Here is a 24,754-nt window from a genome sequence, read left to right on the forward strand (position 1 = left end):
CGATCACTTAGGGCTGGAGCCCCTCTGCTCTGGAGCCAGGCTGGGAGAGCTGGGGGGGTTCAGCCTGGAGAAGAGGCAGCTCTGGGGAGACCTGAGAGCCCCTTCCAGGGCCTAAAAGGGCTCCAGGAGAGCTGGAGAGGGACTGGGGACAAGGGGTGGAGGGACAGGACAAGAAGGAATGGCTTCCCACTGCCAGAGGGCAGGGTTGGATGGGATATTGGGAAGGAATTGTTGGCTGTGAGGATGGTGAGGCCCTGGCACAGGTTGCCCAGAGAAGCTGTGGCTGCCCCTGGATCCCTGGAAGTGTCCAAGGCCAGGTTGGACGGGGCTTGGAGCAACCTGGGTCCAGTGGAAGGTGTCCCTGCCCATGGCAGGGAGTGGAATGGGATGAGCTTTAAGGTCCCTTCCAACCCAAACCAGTCTGTGATTCATTCGGGCTGGAGCAGAGAAGGCTTTGGTCCCCAATACCTGCAGGGACATCATCCAGAAGACAGAGCCAGGTTCTTCACAGCAGTGTGGGATGGGAGGACAGGAAACAACAAACATAGGATGGACCAGAAGGGGATCAAACTGGCTATAAGGAGAAGCATTTTTGCCCAAGGTCAGTCAGTCAGTCAGTCGAGGTCTCCAAGACCACACTGTCCAAACCTGACCAACCTGTTGTGATCTCTTTAAGAGATGCAGCTTGGAGCAGGAGTTTGGGCTGGAGACCCCCTGGGGTTTCTTCTGACCTGAGTTGCCCTGGGATCCTCCACTCTTGCTCTAGTGGAAGTGGGATGCTGCCTTTGCCCACAGGTGGAGAGGTGCAGCCCCTGTTTTTTGGGACATTTGTGCTGTTGCAGCGGGTCCATCTGGCACTGCCTGACTTGGTCACTTTGAGATGGAGCTCTAGGAGAGCATGGGTGAGTGTAGGGGTGGATCCTCTTTGCTGTCTCTCCCCTTGCTCAGCAGATCTGGGAAAAGAGGGCAAAAGGACTGGACCCTTCTGGTGCTTTATGTTTGTCTGTGTCTCTCCAGTATAGAATATCCTGAGTTGGAAGGAACCCACAAGTGCCTCGAAAGAATGGGGTGAAGGTCACTGGTGTTAAAGGCTGTTTTATTTTCTTGCTTCACTTTGGAGGCAGGATTTGGAAGTCCTTATGCAACCTGCCCTGTCTGGATGGTGCCAGCATGGAGCTGGCGACACTTACTTTATAGCCCTGGGGGTTCCAAAGTGTGAATCAGACTGTTTTTCTCCACCGATGCTCCTACAGAAACTTGTACCGAGTGGAAAGTCCCAGTTCCTGGTGTTTCTGTGTTGCTCTGCCAGTATATCTGCTGCAACCTTCCTGGTCCAGCCTCCCAGCCCTTGCCTGGCTCTGCAAGAGTGAGTCAGCTCAGCCAACAGCATCTCCTTGCCCGGCTTCATGAGCCCAACCCACGTGTCCTCCTAAGAGTCCAACTGGCAGAGCGATGCCGTGTGCTTCCTGACCTCCTGCACCCCTCCCTGCACGGGCACGGGGGGCTGCTGCTCTGGAGATGTGGTAGGTCCGTGCGGGAGAAGGCTCAGCAGTCCTCTCTCTTAGGTCAGGGTTTGCAGTGCTGTTGAAAGAAAATTAAATTGGAGATATTAATGATCAGCTGGATGGGGAGGAGGGGAAGGGATTCAATTGGGGCAGGGTTTTGTTTAATTTTTTTTGGTGATTTTTCTTTTCCTTCACAAAGTCGTAGTGCTTTTTCCTGCATTTGTCAGATGAGGATTTTGCTGGGATGTGTTCTGTGTCAGAGAGCTCAGGGTTGGGATTGCTGACTGGAACAATTGATTTTTTATTTATTTGTTTATTTATTGCGGGGGAGAACTGAAGCAGTAAGTTTTAAGGCTTTAGCTGCTCTGGTAGGGAGTTTTATTTAGAGAAACAGTCTGATTCTGTTGCTGTGTGATTGACACAGGCTCCTATAATCCTGTTGCCATGTGGGCTCTGCAGCAGAGCCCTGGGATCTCTCGCTCCGGTGCCCAGGTCACCTCGAGCCGTTCTCTGGCAGTTCCAAGATGCCTCTGCCCAGGGCTGATAGCCACCTCCTGCCCTGGAGCTCGGCTGCACATCCCAGCCTTGGCACACCCCCAGCTCCTTGCCAGCAGGAAAAACGCAAACTGCAGCTTTTGGGGCACTTCCTGCTTTCCTTCCCTACCCTGTTCCTTCCTGTTCTGTCCTGCTTCAGAAAAGTCTTTGGTCCCAGGTGGCACCCAGAGGTGGTGGACACCCCTGGCCAGTTTGATGGCTGCATAGAAGCCAGGGCTCTGTAGCAACAGGACCCTCAGGCTCAGCAGAGTCATCTCTCAGCAGAGCCCTGGGAGGGGGATATCACTGTCCTGAGGTGGGTTTGGAAGGTGACCAGCTGGAACCTTCTTAATCCCTGGAGCAGTGAGGTTCCCTGGGACCTGCTCAGCGTGCTGAAAGCTGCCTGCTGGGTTGAGTACCTTCTATATTATTTTTTAAGCACGATAATTACACTGCTGTGATTGCCAGGGTAGGGGCACTCCTGCCAACACGGTGCTGCCTCCTGCCAGCTGATGTCTCCTGCCTTGGCTGAGGAGAGCTGCTGCGGTGAGCAGCACAGCCACGTGGATCCAGCCCCATCCATGCTGCTGGAGGTGTGGATCCAGCCCCATCCATGCTGCTGGAGGTGTGGATCCAACCCCATCCATGCTGCTGGAGGTGTGGGGTTGTACCACTGTTGCCCTTTCCTTGCTGTGTGCACCCCAGAAGAGCCTCCAGCAGCTCCCTGCTGCCAGGCTATGGACACCTCGTGTCATCGTGCTCCCAGGGAAGTGTCCCCCAGAAAAGCCCTCCTGTGGGTGGGTGACTGCAGGGCTGGTTTTGGAGGAGCTCCTCTCCCACAGGCACTGGGAAGGTGGCAGGCGCTGTTTATCTCAGTTGTGTTTGCTGGGGCTGGAGATCAAGTGTGTGTTAGCACACAGCAGATGGGCCTGGGGAATAGGTGCTGCACACAACCCTGTTTCTTCACTTGCCTGCTGGGAAAGGAGCCAGCCAGGCTTTTTAGGGAGAAGTACGGAGCGTGGACAGGCTGTGGTTGGGTTTCTCCTGCTGGTTGAGTTTGTGAGGAAGGTGTTGCTGTGGGGCAGAGGCTGCTGCCATGATCCACCATGTGGTGATATGAGTTGGACTGTGGAAAGACAGGTCCCTCTGGGATCTTTGGACCTTTAAGCCTGGTGTTCCAGGCAGGGACTGGAACTCTCCATGACCCCTAGCAGGAGTCTGGGGGCAGCAGGCTGTGGGCTGGTCACCAAGTCTAGGGGACTGGTGTCTTGTGGGGGACAGCTGAAGATTCATGTCCCATGTCCTCTCCCATTTCTGTGCATTTCCTGCTAGTTTTCAGGGAAAACTGTGGCTGCTGGGCAACAGAACATGGTGCAACAGCAGGCGGGGAAGTCTCCTGCCAAAGCTTGTCACACTGGTGGCCTGGGCACTGCAGGACCTTTGAGGGAAGAGCTGATGGCCTTTCTGGAAGGCTTGTTTTCCTGAGAAAATCAAGTAGTTGGAAATGCCAGCAGCAGTTGGGCAGTGTTAGGAGCCGACTCCTGTGGCATGGGGGGAGAGGAGGGGGGACCATGAGGGGGACAGTGTAGCCCAGGAGTGTCACAGCTTAGAGGAGAGCACTGCAGTGTCCTGGCTCCTGCCTCCCTTCCTGCTGCTGAGCCTGAATCTCCTGCCTGGCCAAGTGAAACGATGCTGCCTTTCCTGAGCCTGCAGCTCATCCCTGACACCACATCAAACAAGTCTGGTGACGCAGCTCATCCCACTGTCCCCTCGTGTGGTACTTCTGCCTTTTAGGTTATCCTGGGCTTTCCCTTCTCTATGGGAAGGGACAAGGGGATTCTTTCCATGGTCCCGTGGTGGCACTGCCAGGAGCCTTTGCCTGCTGGGTAGGACCAGGGTGTGAAAGGGATGCGTGCAGCAGGAGGGTTGGTGCCTGGATGTCCAGACCCTCTGGAAGGACTGTGGCATCTGCATTTAGGGGTGGGGTTTTTGGAGGCAGCACAGTGTAGGGTGGGGAACAGCATGAAATGCTGCAGGAGGATGGCCATGGATGGCACAGATTGCTGACAGGCTTCACTTGCCTTTTGCTGATGCCTGTGGTTTGATGGACCTCACCCAGTAAGACAAATGGATGTGACAGGATCACAGTGCCCTTCATGGCCCCGTTTGCTGCTGGAGTCGGGCACGGAGCTCCTTCTCCTTCTCTGCTTGAGGAATGATCTCCCTTTCAGTCCTTGTGGGCACAGTGCTGCCACACAGCAGAGCGATGTGCAGTGGCTCTCAGCTGTAGGACTTGAGGCAGAAAAATCAATGTTTGTATTTCTCTTAGCTGGGAATAACTCCAGTAAATAAATACCTTGCAAAGTTCAAACGATGCAGGCACGGTATATGAACCAGAATGAATTTTCAAGCTCTCTCTTGCAATAAAATGGATTTCTTGATTCCAGGCTTTATTTAGAGAAGTGTTTGATTTAAGAAGGGAGTTGAAGGTTATATCTGATCTCTGTGAGGCAGAGCTGCTCTTCCAGTGGCTGTGGAGTGTGGTCTGAAAATGTGGTTGGATTGCTGCTGCTGCTGGAGTGTTCCCAGGAGAGTTTCTCGTCTAGCAGCCAAGGGGAGAGTCACCATCCTCTTCCCCATGGGGGTTCTGGCTGCATCCTCTGTCCCCTCCAGACCCTGCTGCTGCATTGCAGTCTGCTCAGTGCCTTGGGAAGCTGGGTGTGCAGGTGCTGCTACTTGGGATTCTGGAGACCAGCCAGGACCCAGGTCCTTCCACGGGTGTCTCGGAGCTTTCTGCACCTGCCCTCTGTGGCATTAAATGTTCTCCATCCCTTCTTTGTTCCAGCCAGCGTGGTGATTGAACTGGATTGTTGAAGGGATGCTGGAGAGGAAGCCCCTGGTGAGCCTATGAGGTGCAGCTCCCATGGTTTAGGCTGCTCTTTCCTTGGTCTGTGAAGGCCTGGATTTGCTGTTCCCAGGAAGAGCTGAGGGCATGGGGTGGACTTGGTGGCTTCTCCTGCAGACTTGGCTCTGTCCATGACCTCAGGCAAGCACAGCAGAGTGGAAGGGGTTGGAAGGGGACCTGCTCTGCCAGAGAGAGGCACAGCTGGCCTGGAGGTTGGGTTCGAGGTTGGGTTCAACCACATTGTCTGGGAGCAGGAGTGCACAGAGGAAGGGCTCTGGGCTCGTGCTGCACGTTCACCTGAGGGAGAGCTGTTCCTTGTGTGAAGGAGGAGGAAGCAGAAAGCTCTGCTTCAGCCCCGCCTTTGCTCCAAGCTCCAGGAAATGACCGCGAGCAAGGGACAAAGGGCACCATGCAGGGCTGGGATTCCTTCTGAAGTTCTCCCAGTGTGTGCACATGTGGCAGCACTAGGAGGGCTGGTTGCTGTGGCCCCTGGAGCTGGTGCTGCTGCTGTGCTTCACTTTCTGAAAATTGAACCTGCCCAGAAAACGAAATTGTGACTTCCTGCCCTGGGAAGAGGTGGCTTGGGCACACGTTGGACCCGTTCTCCCATCAGGGTTTCCAGCATTCCCAGGCAGCAGTGGAGGTTGAAACTGAGGGCTGGTGTTGACTGCAGGGCTCTGTGGCCTCCATGCTTCCCAGGTAAGTGGAGAGGCAGCTGGAGCTGGGACACGATGCCCCTCTTTGCTGAGCTGGGAAGCTGCTGATGAGCTGTCCTGGCACTGGGGCACCATGACCAGCTTCAGCTGCTGCTGCTGGGCTGGCTGGGCCAGGCTTCTGGCCCTGAAACCTGTAGCCAAGTAGAAGCAGCTCTGTACACCACAACCTGCCTTTCTTGGCTTGGTGGTGTCTGGTGTGGGATAACATGGTTATTGTTATTCCAGTGTGGATGAGTGGTGTACCTGTGGTGGGCAGCTGAAAGGACAGGAGGGAGATAGGAAAAAAAAGTGAGATGGAGTTGGGCTGGAGTACAGAAGGAGGAAAGAATTGATGCTGGGAGCAGCAAAAAGGCAGAGCAGGGCATCACTCTAACTCCAGAGAGTTACAGATGGTCTGCAGACACACAAAGTTGCTGAGGTTGAGTGCAGAGATGGTTTGTTTGCTCACTGGGGCACATCCCCACCATGAGAGCAGGGTCAGTGGGGTGCTGGCACTGTTTCTTGTGTCCTCCCCCAAGTGTTTTGGGTGAAAACCGGTGCATTGCCATGCACTTGGAGAATTTGTCAATGCCAGAGGAACAGGTGCCTGGAGAACAGCGACTGGACTGCTGGTTGTTGTCTTCCTGGAAGCAAGGTCCTGACTATGCCCGTGGCCTTGGCCTCACACTGTCATCTTCTTCCTTGCAGCCACTCCCACTCTCCCGGCTCCATGGCTGCCGTCCGTGAGTGGTCCTGCACCCGCTGCACCTTCCTGAACCCCGTGGGCCAGCGGCAGTGCTCCATCTGCGAAGCCCCTCGTCAGAAACCCGACCTCAACCACATCCTGCGGCTCAGCGTGGAGGAACAGAAATGGGCCTGTGCCCGCTGCACCTTCAGGAACTTTCTGGGCAAGGAGACCTGTGAGGTGTGTGGCTTCACCCCCGAGCCGGGGCCCAGTGGCTCCCCCTTGCCCGTCATCAACGGCATCCTGCCCAAGCCCGCCGTGCTCGTGGAGCCCAAGGGCACGTCCAAGGAGGAGACTGCCAAGGCGGAAAGCAGCAGTGAAGACTCGGAGGGGAAGAGCCCCGATGAAGCGGAGCTGGAGAGCGGCTGGGCCTGCCAGCGCTGCACCCTGCACAACACGCCCGTGGCCAACTCCTGCTCCGCCTGTGGGGGCCCACGCAAGCTCTCCCTGCCCAAGATCCCCCCAGAGGCGCTGGTCGTCCCTGAAGTCATCACCCCGGCCGGGTTCCACATGGTCCCCTCCACCCCGCAGCCTTCAGTCTCTGCAGAGATCTCCGACGGTGATGCCGCGGCCACCCAGGGCCCTGTGGCTATGGAACAAGAGGCCCAGAAGATACCACCCTTCAGCCCCTTCTCCCCGGGGCTGCAGAACAACCCTGTGCCCCGAAGCCGGCGGGAGGTGCCCCCGCAGCTGCAGATACCAGGCCCCGAAGCCCCCCAGCCTGCGGCCCCGAGCGCCGCGGGGCAGAAGGGCTCTCCCCAGAGCCAGGCCAGGGCCGCCCCCGCCGCCCGCTTCCCAGAGCTGCTGTCCAACAAGCGGCTGAGCGTGCTGGAGGAGGAGATGGAGGTCAGCCCGTCCCACTGGAAGTGCAGCTCCTGCTCCCTGCTCAACTCCGCCGGGGCCGGCAAGTGCGAGGTTTGCAGCACCCAGAAAGGCAGCGACACCATCAACGTGGTGGGCGACTCAGTGAGGTTCACCCCGTGCAGCCCCTCCAGCCCTGACTTCACCACCTGGTCCTGCTCCAAGTGCACCCTCAAGAACCCCACCCAGGCGCAGAAGTGCAAGGTGTGTGGCTCCTCCAAGCTGCACGGCTTCCAGGAGCACGGCCCGCCGGGCGAGCCGGCCCCGCGCTGCCCCGACTGCGGCGACAGGGGCGGCTGTTCCTGCGGCTCCAAGGCCCCGTCCGCCCGCAAGGTCGCCCGGCTCTTCCCGTCCCCGCTGCCCGGCGGGCAGGACAGGCCGGGCCAGTGGGCCTGTCCCGCCTGCACCCTGCTCAACGAGGGCAAGGCCAAGCACTGCGGGGCCTGCCACACCCCCCAGCAGTACATCACCCAGCGCAAGGGCCTCAAACCCCTCAAGAGGAGGGAGAGCATGCACGTGGAGAAGAGGCGGCAGACGGACGAGGGGGAGGCCAAAGCCCTGTGGGAAAACATCGTGACCTTCTGCCGGGAGGTGAGTCCTGGCTGAGCGAGCCTTGCTCCTGCTTTCACTTGGTGGGGGGACCCCTTTGTGCCTTCCCCATGGGTCTGGAGCATTGCCTGGCACAGGGACCCTCTGTGTCTGGGGTTCCAGAGGAGATATTCACCTGCAACAGCTGAGTGCTGGTTGTTAACACTGAAATGTCGTGTTTTATGTTGGTGCGGAATAATTTCTGGGGTGAAGACAACCCATTCAGTCCATTCCTGGTCCAAGGGTGAGGAAATCTAAAACCTAGTGCTAAACCTGTTAACTCTGAAACCTCATGATGTTTTAAATCAGTGAGAGAGAACATCTGGGATGAAGGGGACACCCTGATGTGGTCATACAATTCCAAGGGTGGGGAAGGCCGGGGAAGAGTGTGCCCAGGTTTGCTGGTGGCACCACTGTCTGTGGGTAGCAGCTGTGACCTGTGGATGCAAGAAGTCTGGGGTGCAGCAGGCAGGAACTCAGGGCACAGGCAGGGGTGCAGGCAGAGGAACTGGTGCCACTGCCAGCAACTACAGGTGTTTAAGAGCCATGAGCTGGGCCCTGGCGCTCTCGGTTTGGGTGTTGTGAATGCACAGGTGCAGCACAAGTGGCTCCCCCCTGTTCTGGTCAGGCCAGCTGAGGTTTGGCTGTAGCCTGGCTCCAGTCGAGGGTCTCAGGAGCGTGTGCCAGCACCTCCTCTCGCACTGTGAGGTGTCTGGCTTAATCAGTTGGGTTTCAGCCTCAAACATGGCTCTGATGGCCCCATTTTTTCCCTGAGTGGCATTAGATGCTCCTGTGAATGCTGCTTTCTCTGGCCTCCTTCTGGGGGAAGCCTCCAGCTCTTCTGGACCAGATGGAAAGGGAGTTGCAGTCCCATTTTGACGTGCAGACAAGGATTTGTCTGCCTGGTCTGAGAAGCGTGTCCATGACTGTGTCTCCACTGCACAGTCCAGGGACAAGAGATATTTGGCTTGGGGGGAAGCTCTGACAATGGGGGTTCTGGGCTTTTAAAATTGCTACATGTCCATGCTAACAGGCGTGGGTGTCTTTATAGCAGAGAGACCCAGATTCTGCTTATCCCCTTCTTTTAAGCAAGTGAATAACCTCTTTTGTAGGCAGGGAACATCTGTTACTTCAGGAATCAGGCCTGAAGGATGAATCATGATGATGGCTGGGCTGAATTAGCAGCTTGGCACTGCCAGGAAGGGGAGCCTGCCTTGCCCCATCCTGCTCGGTCAGAGCCTTGGCTGAGCCCCTTGTGCTGTTAGATCAGTATGGACTATCCCCCAAAAATCCCCCTCAAACTGAATCTCTGCTGTACTCTGACACTGTTTAGAGGAGTCTCTGCAGTCCAAGGGAGGCCTGGCAGCAGTGGGGGGACAGTGCTGCTCCCACCCTCGTGCCTGCTCTGCTCCCAGTGTCCCTGCAGCCTCCCACCAATGCTCCTGTTGAGGCCGGTGTGAGGCAGCCTCCAAGCTTCCTTCTGTCCCAGTAGTTCCCAGGCTGTTCATCCTTTCCCCGAAGGAGTGTCAGGCTGGCCAAGTTCTCCTCTGCCTGTTGTCCCCCTGCCCCATGTCATGTAGAGCAGCCCATGCTGCTCCCTGTCAGGATTTCTGGTCGAGCTCCTGCAGTGGGCTTTCCCTCCTCATTATTCCAGGGGTGCCTGTTCCAGCTCTTCTCAGTGTGTGGTCCCCTTATTAGCTTTACCCTTTCTCTTCAGTCTTGGGAGAGAGCAGAGCTGACCTCTTCCACCAGAATCACAGAATGGTTTGGGTTTGAAGGGACCTCAAAGCCCATCTCGTTCCACCCCCTGCCATGGGCAGGGACACCTTCCACTAGCCCAGGTTGCTCCAAGCCCCGTCCAACCTGGCCTTGGACACTTCCAGGGATGGGGCAGCCACAGCTTCTCTGGGCAACCTGTGCCAGGTCCTCCCCACCCTCACAGGGAAGAATCTTCTCCTAATAGCTAACCTAAATCTCTCCTCTTTTAGTTTAAAACTGTTCTCCCTTGTCTTATCATTACCTGCCCTCTTATTTATAAGCACCCTTCAAGTACTGGAAGGGGCTCTGAGGTCTCCCTGGAGCCTTCTCTTCTCCAGGTGAGCACTCCCAGCTCTGCCAGCCTGTCTCCAGAGCAGAGGGGCTCCAGCCCTTGGAGCATCTTTGTAGTCTCCTCTACACCTGCTCTAGAAGCTCCACATCTTTCTTGTGCTGAGTCCTGGAGAGCTGAACACAGTATTAGGTGGGGTCTCAGGAGGGCAGAGTAGAGGGGAAAATCCCCTCCCTTGTGTCCATGTGGCCCTGCACAGCAGGTTCCTGAGGAGCCCAGAGGTCCGTGTGTGAGGCCAGGATGTGATGAGATGAGGCTGCTGGCAGAGGTGGCTTCTCGTCAGCTGCAGGGAACAGATGTTCCCCTGAGAGAGCAGCACACCCTGGGACATGACAGCTATGAGTTGAAAAACACCCCTCTGCTAGAGAGAAGCTGGAGGTGCTAATTGAGGCCCCACAAAGGAAGCATTCACGTAGCATTGCCACAAAAGAGGAGGACAACTACTAGTTTGGTGTGCATAAAGCTAATTTAAATGAGAGCCAGCTTTTGCTGAAAGAATTTAATTTAATTTAATTAACAATAACAAAGAAACACCTGTTCTTATTTCACCCCTTGTTAGACTGTCTGAAAAAGCTGCCCTTCTCCAGTTGGTGTTGTGTGTTACCATCCATGTGGGTGATGCCTCCGGGATCACCTGCCCTTCCATCCATCCTATTTATTTATTGCACAGCAGCTATTGCAGGAGGGCTCCGACCTGGGATACCCTCCCTCTGGAATTGCTTGTCTGGCTGAATCCAGTTGCGAAAGCTGCCCCTCATGTCCCCCGTGGATGTGCCTGGGGGTTGGCACAGGACTGCAGGGACAGGGCTCGGCTTGAGGAGTGTTTGCTTTGCCAGGTGGCTCCTCTCAGGGTTGCTGTTTGCAGGCTTTGCCACTTCTAGAGGCAGCCAAGGCCCCCCACGGCCCAGCTTTTAGCACCAGCACAAGGTGTGAGACAATCCCTGCCCAGGGAGGCTCCTGTGAAACAGGAAAAGGCAGATTGGAGTCCTGTTCTGGAGCTTGGGGCTGGAGAGGTGAGCTGGCCCTGGCAGGGCTGAACACTGGACCTGAAGCACAAAAACCATCCCTGCTGCTGCCAGCAGACATCTCTCCCAGCCCTGCAGACACCTCTCCTGGCCCTACTGCCCTACAGTGCTGGGAAGGGTCTGTCTGTGCCGGGTAGGAGGGCTGGGAGTTCTGCTCTCACTCTTGAGGGGGCCCTGGGGAGCTCCCTGTGCCCAGCCAGTCCCAAGAGGCCCCAGCTGATGCTCTCCTTGCCTTTTGCCCCCACAGAACAAAGTGAATTTTGTAGATGACAGCTTCCCCCCTGGGCCCAAGTCCGTGGGGTTCCCGGAGGGTGACAGCGTGCAGCAGCGGGTCAAGCAGTGGCTGCGGCCCCACGAAATCAACTGCAGCATCTTCAAGGACCGGTCGGTGAAGTGGTCGGTGTTCCGCACCCCCAGGCCCTCGGACATCCTGCAGGGCCTGCTGGGAAACTGCTGGTAAGGGGGAGCGAGCCGGGCTGACACCCCCCGCCCCTTCCTCCTTCCCCCCTTCTTCCAGCTCCAGCTCGGCCCCCCCAGCCCTACTCAAACCCATTTATGCCCCCAGGCGCGTAGCCCATGCTCTGCCTCACCCCTTCCCGCGCGCTGCATGGCCGGGGGCGGCTGTGCCCGCTGCCCGCCCCTGCCCCGCTGAGGCCGCCCCGCGTCCCGTCCCGCCGGCAGGTTCCTGAGCGCCCTGGCCGTGCTGGCCGAGCGGCCCGAGCTGGTGGAGAGGGTGATGATCACCAGGACTCTGTGCTCCGAGGGCGCCTACCAGGTGCGGCTGTGCAAGGACGGCACCTGGACCACGGTGCTGGTGGATGACATGCTGCCCTGCGACGAGTGCGGGTACCTGCTCTTCTCGCAGGTCAGTGGCTCCGGCGGGGAGCGGGGTGCTGGGAGGGGGTGGGAGGCTCATCCCAGGCTCTCCCAGGAGAGGACGGATGGAGGTACTGCCGTGGTTCGTGTGAGGCCCCTGCTCTGCTCTGTGTGGGACATTTAGAGTCAGGGAATCTTTAAGGTTGGAAAAGGCCTCCAAGATGATCAGGTCCAACCTTTGATCAAATCCTCCCATGCCCACTAAGCCATATCACAAAGTGCCACTCTGACTCGTTTTTTGAACACTTCCAGGGATGGTGACTCCACCACTGCCCTGGGCAGCCGTGCCAGAGCCTGGCCACTCTTTCTGTGAAGAGATTTTGCCAATATCCAACCTAAACCTCCCCTGGCACAACCGAGGCCATTTCTCCTTGTCCTATGGCTGGTTTTCTGGGAGAAGGCACCAACCCCCCCACCCCCCCCCCCCCGTCAGGGACTTGCAGAGCCAGAAGGTCCCCCCTGAGCCTCCTTTTCTCCAGGCTGAGCCCCCCCAGCTCCCTCAGCTGCTCCTGCTGCTCCAGCCCCTTCCCAGCTCCGTTCCCTTCCCTGGACACGCTCCAGCCCCTCAGTGTCCCTTGTCTGAGGGGCCCAGAACTGCCCCCAGGGCTGGAGGCAGTGCCAGCACAGGGATGGTCACTGCTTGGTCCTGTGGCCACACCATGGCTGGTACAGGCCAGGGGCCATTGGCCTTCTTGCCCACCTGGGCACACCTGGCTCATGTTCAGCCACTGCTGACCAGCACCCCCAGGTTCTTTCCTGCTGGGCAGTTTCCAGCCACTCTGCCCCAAGCCTGGAGCTGTCTGGGATTGGTGTGACCTAAGTGCAGGACCCAGTACTGAGCCTGGTTGCACCCTATTTTCAGCTCAGGACCCTGCTCTTTGCTGTGCTCTCAAGGCAGCTGGACTATTTGAGGCCATAACACACATCTATTTAAACCTGTTCTGGCATTTTCCAGGCTGCAGTGGAGAAGTTTCATTCACAGTTGCTTTTCCCTCACTCCTCTCTCCACCACAACCACTTCCACTTGCAGGGAAATCTGTCCTTATTCTTCACAGGAAAGGAAAACATTTTACCCTGTGTTTTGCACTGCGAGGGGCTGAGGGAAAGCTGATTCTTTCCTCTGCGGGGCCGTCTGGCAGCTTGGCTTTGCCAGGGAGGGACCGTGGAGAGGGAGGGGATGGCACATGGAGCCGCCTGTTCCGACCCAGTGCCCGGTTGCTCTGGGCACGCTGGGGTGGGATCTGCTCGGGTGAACGGAGCTCCCTCGGCCCCTTCAGGACGTCAGCACGCGCTGTGCCCACCCTGCCTGCCAGGCCCAGGGGCTCTTGCTGGGATCATGTCCATGAAGGAGACTGAGAACGTCTTTATTGAAACTCAGGCGGCAAAATCTGCCAAAGAAAACAAAGTGCCACTGTCAGGAGGAGCCAGGGACTGTTGGGTTGGATTTCGTTCTGCAAATCCCAGTCCTCTGGTTTCTGACACGCAGCCCCAAACTGTGTCATGTGTAGATTGTGTCAGGAGAGGACCCTGAAACTTTGGAGAGGGGAAGAAGGAATCTGTGTCTGCATTCTGCCTCTCCCAGACAGAGAGGATCCAGATGCATTTCTTTATTTGACCATAAGATTTACCTGTCTTGGGTTCTTTTGTTTTCCATCCCTCTTTCCTCTCTTATGAATTTCAAGTTTGCTTTGGGGTTTTTTTAAAGATTGAAGGTTTTCACATGGGCTGGGCTTGCCTTACCTCTGTTTCCAGGGGCATCTGAATCGTGTTGAGATTTTTCTGCTGAGTGTTCAGCTGAGTGAGCTGGACATGGGGGCTAAAAAAGGAAAACCAGAGTTTTAAAAATAAAACAAAATCAGGCTCTTATCTGAGCTCCCTGGCTGCGGCTCAGGCAGAAATAAACAAAATGGATTTTGTTGAGTGAGGGACCCAAAAACCAGCAAAAAGCACTTATAAGCTCTCTTTATCCATCGGAAAGAAATCTTCACTGCCCTCCTTTCCTCTGCCAGCTCTTGGCTGCCACCTGTGAGTCACACAGAGTCACAATGTCCCAGTGATTTTCCCTGCTGCCCCCCAAGCACCGGATACCAAACCCCATTTGCTGGGAAAAAACTTGCATCTTGTAATTAGGGCTTATAATTACTCCCTGTGCTGGAGAAGAGGACTTTGCCACTCCAAATTTTTGGAGCTTGTCCTTGAAGCAGTGCCTGTTCCATGGGTGAAATCTAATCAGTCCCACAGCCATGTGTGCTCTGGGCCATCTCCTTTGACAAAGGGGTGTTGGTTTGGGTTTGCAGCAGGGTTCCAGCTGTTCCAGGTGTGCTCCAATCATAGAATCATAGAATCTCCTGAGTTGGAAGGGACCCACAAATATCACGAGTCCAACTCCTGGCCCTGCACAGGACACCCCAGCAGTCCCACCATGTGCCTGAGAGCATTGTCCAAACACTCCTGGAGCTCTGGCAGCCGTGGTGTCCTCTTCCATTATTAAACTGTTTTAAATCCAAGTTGAGGCAGATGGAAGGACCTGCACCGTGGGCACCCACCCTGCCAGCCTGACTGCTGGCCACCCCTGGCTGCAGCTCTGTCAGCATCCAGGCCTCTTGGATGTGCACTCCAGGACTTTTTCCCAAGGGGAATTAAACTGTGCAAAGAAAACACCGAGCAGAGAGTGAACAGGCTCACTGTTGGCCAAGGTGACAAGCTCCTGGTGGCTTGACCTTGCTGCTCCTGCCTCTCTGTCTCCTGTGGCAGCGGGAGGGCTGGCAGGGCAGAGGTGGGTGAGAGGGGCTTTCCCAGGTCCTGCCCGGGGTGTGATGTGTCCCTCCCTTTCTCACAGGCCCAGAGGAAGCAGCTGTGGGTCGCCCTCATCGAGAAGGCGCTGGCCAAGCTGCACGGTTCGTACTTTGCCCTCCAGGCCGGGCGTGCCATCGAGGGCCTGGCCACGCTCACGGGGGCCCCCTGCGAGAGCCTGATGCTGCAGGTCAGCTCCACTAACCCTCGTGAGGAGCCCATTGACACTGACCTCATCTGGGCCAAAATGCTGAGTTCTAAGGAGGCTGGGTAAGAAGAGGCAGGAGGGCGCCGTGGCAGGAGCACGGACACTCGGAGAGGGGGGCGAGGGGGGCTGCTCTTGTCTGTAGGGGCTCAGAGGAGAGGGGCTACTGCATTACCTGGGGTGGAGCCCACCACTCATTTGGAGCATTGGTGGAGCTCCCCCTTGAAGCTCTCCTGTGAGTAATTCTCATATGAAATGAAGATCCTGGGGAACTTCCCCATGCACTGCTCGCCTGCAGGAGTCTGGAAATGGCACCGAGCCTGCTTGCTTTGCTTTGAGTGTTTTTGTGTTGTGAAGTGTGTGACCCTGCATGTGTTTCCTACCCATCTTTGCTGGACACACCTGGGCATGCCAGAGCCAGTCTAGAGGGAACAGAGCCAAAGCAGAGAGCTCCTGCTCATCACTCTGGCAGGAGGGCAGTTGGGTTGGTTCAAGGCTGAGGTATGGGGCTAAATGGGAGGTGGGTAACTCCCAGCACGTGGTGTCCCCCCAAAACCTGACTGGTGCAGACCTCCCGCCCCAAACAGTTTGTCCTCACCCCTGACCAGATAGACCACCTGCCTTTCTCTGTGGCTTTCTGCCAGACAGCAGAGATGGGCAAGACCCTGGGCCCTGGCAGAAACATGGTGAGGTTTGGGCAAAGCTCCACTGTGCAGAGCAGCTCAGCACAGCCCGGGCTCAGTGTGCACGGGGCAGCTGGAGGGAGCTCTGGGCACTGCCTGGGGAGTTTACAGTGGTGTTGTGAAGAGGGAGCATCCAGGAGCTTCCTGGGGGGAAGCTGTCCCGTGCCTGGAGCGGTAAGGACGAGCTTCCCCCCGTGCCAGGCCCGGCAGGACACTGAGGGTTTGTTGTGCCCCTGCAGGTTCCTCATGGGCGCGTCCTGTGGCGGAGGCAACATGAAGGTGGACGACGTGGCCTACGAGAGCATGGGGCTGCGGCCCCGGCACGCCTACTCCATCCTGGACGTGAGGGACGTCCAGGGCTTCAGGTGAGCACAGCTGCCCCTGCCCACAGCCCCAGCACCAACCCTGGGCACTCAGGGCATGCTGGACAAGACCTGGGGGACTCTTCAGTGTCCTGTCCCAGGGTGTCACAAGATCTGTTGTCATATGAGCTGTCCTTGTCTGGTGCTGGCTCCACATCGAGGTGTAGAATGGTTCACCTGGTCTCACAAGACACAGAGGGTTGAGTGGAGCGCTCAGCTCAGCGAGGTGGTCAGAGCATCCTGCTCACCTTTGGAGGGAGCAGGGATAGAAACAGGAGCTGCCCCCATAGCCGGGGTGCTGTAGGAAGCCCCATTTTCAGCCGTATCACTCAGCAGCCACTTCCCTGCAGAACCCCATCCCCAAAGCACCTGGCTGACCCCTTTGGGCAGGGAAGGACAGAGGGAGCAGCAGGACAGGGACATCTGGGGCAACAATGTGGGTGACAAATTAGGTCTGGGGTGCTGTGAGGGCTTTGGGAGGCAGGGGCAGAAGTGGTGGGCTGCCCTCTGCGTGGGGCTGGCTGGGTCTCCCATTCCTCCTGGATGTCTAACACGGTTTTCCCCCTTTTCCCAGGTTACTGCGGCTCCGGAATCCCTGGGGCCGCTTCTCCTGGAACGGCAGCTGGTCGGATGAGTGGCCACACTGGCCGGCGCCCCTGCGCCACGACCTGATGCCCCATGGCAGCAGCGAGGGCGTGTTCTGGATGGAATACAGCGACTTCATCAAGTAGGCACAGGCTGTGGGGCGGGCAGCTGGGCAGGGACAGAAAATGGGACACACAGCCAACTGGGTCAGGCAGGAACGGGAATTCCCAAGGGATGCAGGGGACCTACAGCATGCTGGGGTGTGGGGACAGAGCAGTGTACCCCCGGGGTGTGGGGTCAGAGCCATGTACACCCCCGGGGCTGAGCCCAGCTTCCCACAGGTATTTTGACTCCGTGGATATCTGCAAGCTCCATTCAGACTGGCACGAGGTGCGTGTGCAGGGCATGTTCCCCAACAAGGCCAATGGGCCGGTGACAGTGACATCGCTGACAGTGTTGGAACGTGCAGCCCTGGAGTTTGCCCTCTTCCAGGAGGGCAGCAGGTGAGCTGGGGGGGCTCAGCCCGGAGAAAAGGAGGCTCAGGGGGGACCTTCTCTCTCTCTGCAACTCCCTGACAGGAGGGGGGAGCCGAGGGGGGGTCGGGCTCTGCTCCCAGGGAACAAGGGACAGGACAAGAGGAAACAGCCTTGAGTTGTGCCAGGGGAGGTTTAGATGGATATTGGGAAGATTTCTTCACTGAAAGGGTGGTCAGGCATTGACACAGGTGGCCCAGAGCAGTGGTGGAGTCCCCATCCCTGGAGGGGTTTAAAAGCCATGTGGATGTGGCACTTGGGGACATGGGTTAGTGGTGGCTTAGCAGTGCCAAGAGAAGGGTTGGACTCAATAGTCTCAGAGGACTTTTCCAACCTTAATGATTCCATGATTCTCTGGGCCCTGGGGTAATCCTAAACACATCACCCTCTTGCCACATGGCATCCTGCAGAGTTGGGCTTCCATCACCGTGCACTTCATCCAGCTCTTTGGAACTGCTCATGTTTTAGCTGGAACCCAAGCCCTGAACACAAGCTGTTTGCTGGGGCTGGATTTTTGGGGCAGTGGGATGACGGCTCTTTCCTTGGACCTGCCATCCTACTGTGGCCTGGGTGACATGTGACCCTTCCCTCCGGTGCAGGCGGTCAGACACGGTGGACAGCCACCTGCTGGATCTGTGCATCATGGTTTTCCGGGCCACCTTCACCAGCGGGAACAAGCTGAGCCTGGGCCGGCTCATGGCCCACAGCAAACGAGCCGTCAAGAAGTTCGTCAACTGCGACGTGATGCTGGAGCCGGGCGAGTACGCCGTGGTGTGCTGTGCCTTCAACCACTGGAGCACTGCCCTGGCCGGCCCTGCCACCCAGGGTGAGGGGCTGGAGGGCACCCGGGGGAGGCAGAGGTGGCAAAACCCTTGATCCTCACCGTGGGGACCTTGCTGGAGGTGGAGGTTGCCTGCACGTGCAGCAACCCAGCAGCACCCTGCTCCCGGGGATTGTGGGCTTGGTGACACTCTCCCTGATCACCCCTTCCTCCGGGTGTCTCCACAGCTTCCAGTCCCACCAGCAGCCGACCGGCCACTGATTATTCCAGCTACATCCTGGCCATCTACAGCTCCCGCCTGGTGATGGTGGAGCAGGTGGAGGCACAGCCCACCACGCTGGCAGATGCCATCATCCTGCTGACCGAGAACAAGGGCGAGCGCCACGAGGTGGGTGGGGGGCACGGGGCGGGGTCTGGGCCCCTGTGGCTGCGGTGGGGAGTGGGGTGATGCTCCGGTGGGAGCCTGGACCCTGCTCTGCAGTGTCCTCAGTCTGGCACGGTTGTGCCAGTTCTGGTTGCCATCCCAGGGGTGCCCACTTCCCCTTGCCCTGTGGGGCAGCCCAGCAGAGGGGCAGCCCTTGGCTGGACTGGAAGATGCCAGTCCAGGGGTTTCGATTCGGGGGCAGGGGTGCCTGGAGGCTTCATCCCCTTCCCCTGCTGTCCTCCCCAGGGCCGTGAAGGGATGACCTGCTACTACCTGACACATGGCTGGGCAGGGCTCATCGTGGTGGTGGAGAACCGGCACCCCAAGTCCTACCTGCACGTCCAGTGCGACTGCACCGACAGCTTCAACGTGGTGTCCACACGCGGCAGCCTCAAGACACAGGACAGCGTCCCCCCCCTGCACAGGTCCGGGGTAGGCAGGGGCGGGTCAGGGGGCTGCCCCGGGGGCTGGCAGGGGGCTGGCAGTGAGGCAAAGCCTGGGAGGGAGGTGTGGGCAGAGGTGGAATTGCCAGGGCAGGGGTGGGATTCCTGGGGCAGAGGTGGGATTGCCGGGGCAGGGATGGAATTGCTGGGGCAGGGATGGGATTGCCAGGGCAGAGGTGGGATTGCCGGGGCAGAGGTGGGACTCCTGGGGCAGAGGGTGGGATTGTCAGGGCAGAGGGTGGGACTGCCAGGGCAGAGGCCACTGCCCTGAGCCCCTCGCTCTCTCCACAGGCAGGTGCTGGTGATCCTGTCCCAGCTGGAGGGTAATGCCGGGTTCTCCATCACGCACCGCCTGGCACACCGCAAAGCCACCCAGGCCTTCCTCAATGACTGGATGCTGACCAAGGGCACCCACAACCCGCTGCTCACGCCCGAGGTCGCGGGGCTGCACGGCCCGCGGCCCCTATGACGAAGCGCCTCCCCCTCCCCGCCCGGCTCCCCCGGCACTGTCCCCGAGCCCCTGGCCCGGGTGCCCCCCGAGCCGGCAGCGCTGAGCCAGGGGCAGAGCCGGAGGGTCGCTCCCAGCACCTTGGCCCCCCCGCGGGGCCGGGTGAGCTTTCTGCGCCAGGACCAGCCCCGCCCGCTGCCCCGCCCGGCCCCGCCGGCCCCCACGCACTTCAGGAGGAGCGCTGGGGGCACGGGGCCATCTCAGGATCCCCCCTGCCCCGTACCTGCGCTGGGCCCGGTGCCCTCTGCCCGCCCCGGGGGGCGGTGGGAGAGGGGGGGCTGGAGGTTGCCGTCAAAGCCCTTCCCAGGCACCACGCTCAGGACTCTGCCCCTTCCTGCGGCGCCAGGGCGCTGGTGCTGCAAAAAGAAGAATATACCTCTGATGTCTGTCCGTCTGTGTGACCCTCCGTGTGTCCCCGGGCCCTCCCGCTGTCTTGTTCCCCCATGTCCACTCCCAGGACCGACGTGGCACCAAGGATGGGCCGGGGGGTGCTGGGGTCACCCTGCCATGGTGCTGCCCATGCCAGGGACCCGCTGTGGTGCCCGGACTCCCCGTCCACCCCACCTGTCCCAGGTGCCAGGCTGGGGAGGAAAGGGCACGGGGTTGTCCTGGAAAGCTGCTCTGAGGGGTTTCACTGTAATTGGGGTGAAACTTGGAGGTGCCCCCTCTGCTGTGACTGTGGATGGGAAGCAAGGCCATGGGGTGATGCTCTTTGGGGGCTGTGGCAGCAGGGACCCCCCTCAACTGTCACACAAGTGTTACTATGCAAAGGCGGCCATGGAAGCAGTGCCTGGAGAGAAGCCATGGCCCGAGCTGGGCTCAGCCCCCTGGGCACTGCCCTGCAGGGGCAGCAGGTACAGACCCCCGGGTGGGGAGCAGGCCCCTGGTGTTGCCCTGTGCTGGGGAGGGGGTTGATTTTGGGGGGGAAGTGGAGAGCCCCCTCCTTCAGAGGTTGAGTGAGCACAAGTTGAAGGCTGTGAGGGCCTCGGGGTGCTGCTGGTCCCATGGGTGCTCCAGGGCAGGGGCTGATCCTGGTGGGAGCTGTTCCCATGCTTTCAGGGCATCGTGGCTCTCTGATTTGGCACGTGTGTGTGTGTGTGTGTGTGTGTGTGTACATGGGTGTGTGTTTTGGGGGTCCCCCTGTGTACCCTCTCCTTCCCAAGCTGTGTGGACCTGCAGCTGAGGGGGGTGGTGGGCAATGCTGGACCCTCTTCTGGCAGGGAGTGTGCTGGGGGGCACCCTGCACCCCAAACCCTGCACCCCAAACCCTGCACCAGCAGCTGGGCTGGGCAGGGGTGTGTGTGGGGCCCTGCCCAGCCTGTCCCTCTGTGTCCCCCAGGGGGTGGGCAGGGGGGTGGGCTGCCCTGGCACCCTCCTGGCCCCCCCAGCTGGGACTGCTGAGCCAAGCTCTGTCTGTATTTTTGTTTGTCGATCTGTTTTCTCTCTTTCCAACTCCTTCCTCCTCGGGATGATTTGTCCTTCACTTTTTTTTCTCCTCTCTCTTTCTGTCTTTCTGAGCTGTGAATATTTTTAACCCTGTAAATACTGTCCAGCTCTTCAGAATCATAGGATATTTTATCAATTGTAAATCAGATCAGTAATCCCTGTATGATACGAATTATCCATGGGTGGTTTTCAAACTCAGGTTCTGATGGACCAAATAAAGTTTTGTTTTTTACTGAAGCTGCCTGGGTTTGTTGCGGAACAGACAACGAGGATGAGGGGGGAGGTTTTAGGGTCAAAGCAAAGAGTCTTGAAGGCATTTCCATGAAGCATCTGGCAGTGTGCTGGAGGGAGAGCTGAGCACCAAAAAAAAGTGGGAATTTGAATTTTGAAGTTTTTTAGCTGCACTTCGGGGCGCGGGGACCTAGAAAGGCTGTATGGAGACACGGAAAGGGACGAAAATAAAGCAAACTCCAGGAATTCTCGGTAAACCAAGTGGCAGGTTTCCTGTCGCAGGGCCGAGCAGGGCTGTGCTGCGGCCGGGAGAGGGCACCCACCACCCGCCCGGCCGGGCTCCCTCTCCCCGGCCTCCTGCCTCAGTTTCCCCACCCGCAGCACGACCTGGCCGAGGGCTGCGATGGTGCCGTGGCCGTGGCCGCTGCCTCAGCGGCACCGGGGCCAGGCTGGGGCTGAAGGAGCAGCTCTCCCTCCTCCCCAGCACCAGGGCAGCACCCGGCTCCCTCCCGTGCCGTTTGTCCGGCGGCGAGCCCGGCTGGCGCGGGCAGAGCTTTCCGGCTGAGCGGAGGCGGCCGGCTGTGTGCCAGCCCGCGCTCGCCCCGGGTGGGCACCTTGAGACCAGTAGGGAGAGACAGAAGGAGAGGATTTCAGTCTTTCTTACAGCAACTTGTAATAGATTTTTCCGGGCGAAACATCTTTGCATTCAGGAGGCCCTGTCACAAGCCATCAGCCTCAGCCGGGGAGAAACAGATGGAGAGTTAATTTTGGCGGGGAGGGCACTGCCACGCTCCCTCCTCTCCCTCAGTCTGTTCAGGGAGAGGAGCCGGGTTTAACCCTCGCGGCCGCCGTGGGAAGCTGCTGCCTGGGCCCTGCTCCCTCCCGGCTATCCCGGGGGGTTGTGTGGCCACCACGGGGTGACCCCACGTGTGACCGTGGTCCCCCATCCCACACTGAGCCTGCTCAGAGCCAAGGACGTGCTGGGACATCTCAGCCCGGTGACCTGGTGGTGGCCCTTGTCATGGTGACCAGCCCAGGTGGGTGACTGTGTCCTGCCTTGCCCACGGCTCTCTGGAGCCATGTCCCGGTGAGCCCCGTGCCAGCCAACACACCGGGGGCAAATCCTGCTGTGCCAGGAGCTTGGCACAGCAGTGCCCGGTGCAGCCGGGGACACTCGTGTGGGCTGGGAGGGGACAGTTGTCCCAGGAGCAGGTGCGGGGATGGCAGTGGATGGCAATGATGCTGCCTGGGACAATGGGACACTGTAGGGAGCCCTGAGGAGATATCATGGACCGGGCTGAGAGCTGCAGTGTGGCCATGGAAGGGGTGGAGGTGAAATCCAACCCTAATTGGGCCCGATTCCCAAGGGTAGAGGCAGCATTAACTGCTTTATAATTACATATAACTGTGTGGCAAAAGAGAAAATTGTGTTTGACACATCAACTCCAGAGCAGGATGTCATTTTATTGGGAAATTTGTCATCCCTTGGCTCTGTCAGTCTTGAGTCTGAGGTCAGAAGGGGGAGGTGGGGATGGGCAGTGGGAACCAGTGGGGATGGGCAGTGGGTCAAGGGAAGAATGGATGGAAGGGAATGCTGAACAGCAGGACATGGGGGGAGGTGGAAGCAGAGGAGTGGTACTGAGCCATATGAAGAGCAGTGAGACACAGGTGTGACAGCAGAGTCAAGGAGCAGGCAGGGGCTGTCCCACCACCCTGGCAGGGCTGTGACACCTCCCTCGGGAGGCTGTGGCTGCAAAAAGCCAAGTGACAGCACAAGTCACCCTGGGGATGTTCACACACCAGCCCGTGTGTGGTGGGACAGGGCAGCCAGGACAGGCTGCTGTGGGCATGTGAGCCCACCCCACTCTGCTGCCACCATCCTGGTCCCCTCCACGCACAGGGCTGGTGCTGCTCCTCCCTGGGCACCCAGGAGGGTGTTCGGGCAGAGGAAGGTGAAGGGTGGGGAGGCCCTGGCACAGGCAGCCAGAGACGCTGCCCACGCTCCATCCCTGGAAGTGTCCAAGGCCAGGTTGGACGGGGCTTGGAGCAACCTGGTTAGTGGGAGGTGTCCCTGCCCATGGCAGGAGGTGGAACAAGATGGTCCCTTCCAACTCAAACCATTCTGTAAGCTGCCATCCCATCGGTGCAGTCACCAGCCCTCGACCCGCCGATCCCGGGGATGTCTCTCGGGGATGGAGGTGGGAATGTGGGTCCTTGCTGCGAGATTTGGGCGGGCACCGGCTGCTCCTCAGGCCCTGGCACTGGCACGGTCGGGGCCCCGCGGCTGCGCCGGGGCCGCAGGGGGAGGGGGGGGCACGTCGGGGAGCGAGGGCTCCAGCGCTCCCTGTGATTCACTGTGACTATAATGGGAGCTGCTGGTGAATATTTTATGGCTCCCACAGGGCAGATAGAACATATTGTGCATTTTACGCCACAAATCTCCGCCGAGAGACAGAGGGAAGCTCAAAAAAGCGCAGCACCAGCGCTGCGCCGGGCTGGAGGGGGCAGAGCTGCAGCACCGGTGCCAGCGCGGGGTTCACAAGGGCACTGCTGCCCGTCCGTGCCACCCTCCCCGGGTGCGCCGAGGGGAGCCCCGAGCCCGGCAGCATCCCGGGCGCGGGGGATGCTCAGGATCGCACCACCGGGCTGCGGCGGCGGCTGCGGCGGCTGCGGCCGCTGCCCCGGGCCAGGCCCGGCAGCTCTGCGGCTCTGCGGCGCAGGCGAAGTGCTTTGCCCGGGGCTGAACCCTGCAGGAGGGTCCCTGCCTGCGCCCCGGCCTGCCTTCCCCTTCGTCAATAATGCAGCCCCTGCCCCGGGCGCCCGCCGGCGCTGCCCGCAATAATGGATCGGGATGCGAGCGGGCCCCTCCTCGTCCTGCCCTGCATCCCGCGCTCTGCCACGAGCTGGAGAGAGACCGAGGAGCCTTCACCTCCACAGGCAGCAGCCGCTGCTGCTGCCCAAACTGCAGGCACCAGGAGGGGGAGTTGGGACCCTGCAAGGAAGCCCCATCCCCATCCCGGTAACCCCGGAGGGAGGGGTTGCTGCTGCGACCGGGGCTCCTGGCTGGTCCCTCTCAGGAAGGACACGTGGAATGGCCATCACTGTCACCGTGTGCCAGGAGGGTGGCTCAGTCTGGCACCCCCAGCCCTGGGGCAGGGTAGTGTGTCCATGGGTGAGCTCTGGGTGCTGGGGTGCCCATCCCGCTCCCCTCGAGCACGTTCCAGTGCCAGGCAAGCAGGGAAACATTATGGATTGTACCAGTAGCTGCCTGCACCCACCTGGGCTGGGCTGGAGCTGGGGGGAGGCTCTTCAGACCCTCGCAGCAGCGGGGAAGAGGAGGAGGAGGAGGAGGAGGAGGAGGAGGCAGGCACAGGCACCAGTGGGTCAGGACCAGCCCACGGGTGCCACCGTGGTTGCTGAGCAGCCCTTTCCCCCCCCACCAGGAGACCCCCAGCTCCCCTCAGAACCATCACCCAGCAGGGTGAGGACCTGATGCTTGAGGGGCAGTTGGCCCTTCAGATGGGGGAGAAACCACCCAAGGTCTGGGCCAGACTTGCCTGGGAAGCCATTCCCAGCCCCCAAACACGGCCATGCAGGCTGGGGGGACACAGGCAGCCACGAGAGAGGGCCAGACTGTGTCTCAGTGGCATTAAAGACACCCTCTCTCCTCATCCCCAGCTCTGATGGGGGAGTGGAGTCCTCCAACATTCCCACCCACTCCAAATGGGGATATAGCAGAGCTGCACCCTAAGGGGAGAGGTCCTGTGGGGTCCTCACCTGGGTGTCACGGTGTCACATGCCCGGGTGGCTTCACAGCAGGGCTGCAAGGGCATCCCGGGGGGGTCACGCTGTCCCCCAGCTGGGTCTCCCCAGGGACGAGGCTCAGGGGATGATGCAAACACTCACCCCCGTGGGACCA

The 24,754-nt window shown here is 59.3% G+C and overlaps 1 protein-coding gene across 9 annotated transcripts in view; it reads left to right on the plus strand.

The window, feature by feature from the left end:
* CAPN15 (calpain 15) overlaps window positions 1-20,462 on the plus strand; it is a 53,543-nt gene extending 33,081 nt beyond the window's left edge. For 8 of the 9 annotated variants that reach the window (XM_027693697.1, XM_027693693.1, XM_027693694.1 and 5 more), the window contains 11 exons: window positions 6,348-7,836; window positions 11,213-11,421; window positions 11,647-11,830; window positions 14,681-14,904; window positions 15,762-15,887; window positions 16,459-16,611; window positions 16,811-16,972; window positions 17,602-17,828; window positions 18,011-18,171; window positions 18,454-18,632; window positions 18,942-20,445. In XM_027693697.1, coding sequence (XP_027549498.1) covers window positions 6,348-7,836; window positions 11,213-11,421; window positions 11,647-11,830; window positions 14,681-14,904; window positions 15,762-15,887; window positions 16,459-16,611; window positions 16,811-16,972; window positions 17,602-17,828; window positions 18,011-18,171; window positions 18,454-18,632; window positions 18,942-19,119 — 3,292 coding nt within the window. In that variant the 3' untranslated portion in view covers window positions 19,120-20,445. The other variant, XR_003535929.1, reaches the window with a different exon arrangement.
* The last annotated feature ends 4,292 nt before the right edge of the window (window positions 20,463-24,754 follow it).

This window comes from Neopelma chrysocephalum, unplaced genomic scaffold (assembly GCF_003984885.1).
Source record: "Neopelma chrysocephalum unplaced genomic scaffold, ASM398488v2 Primary Assembly neopelma1_93, whole genome shotgun sequence".
In the NCBI taxonomy this organism is placed as follows: Eukaryota; Metazoa; Chordata; class Aves; order Passeriformes; family Pipridae; genus Neopelma; species Neopelma chrysocephalum.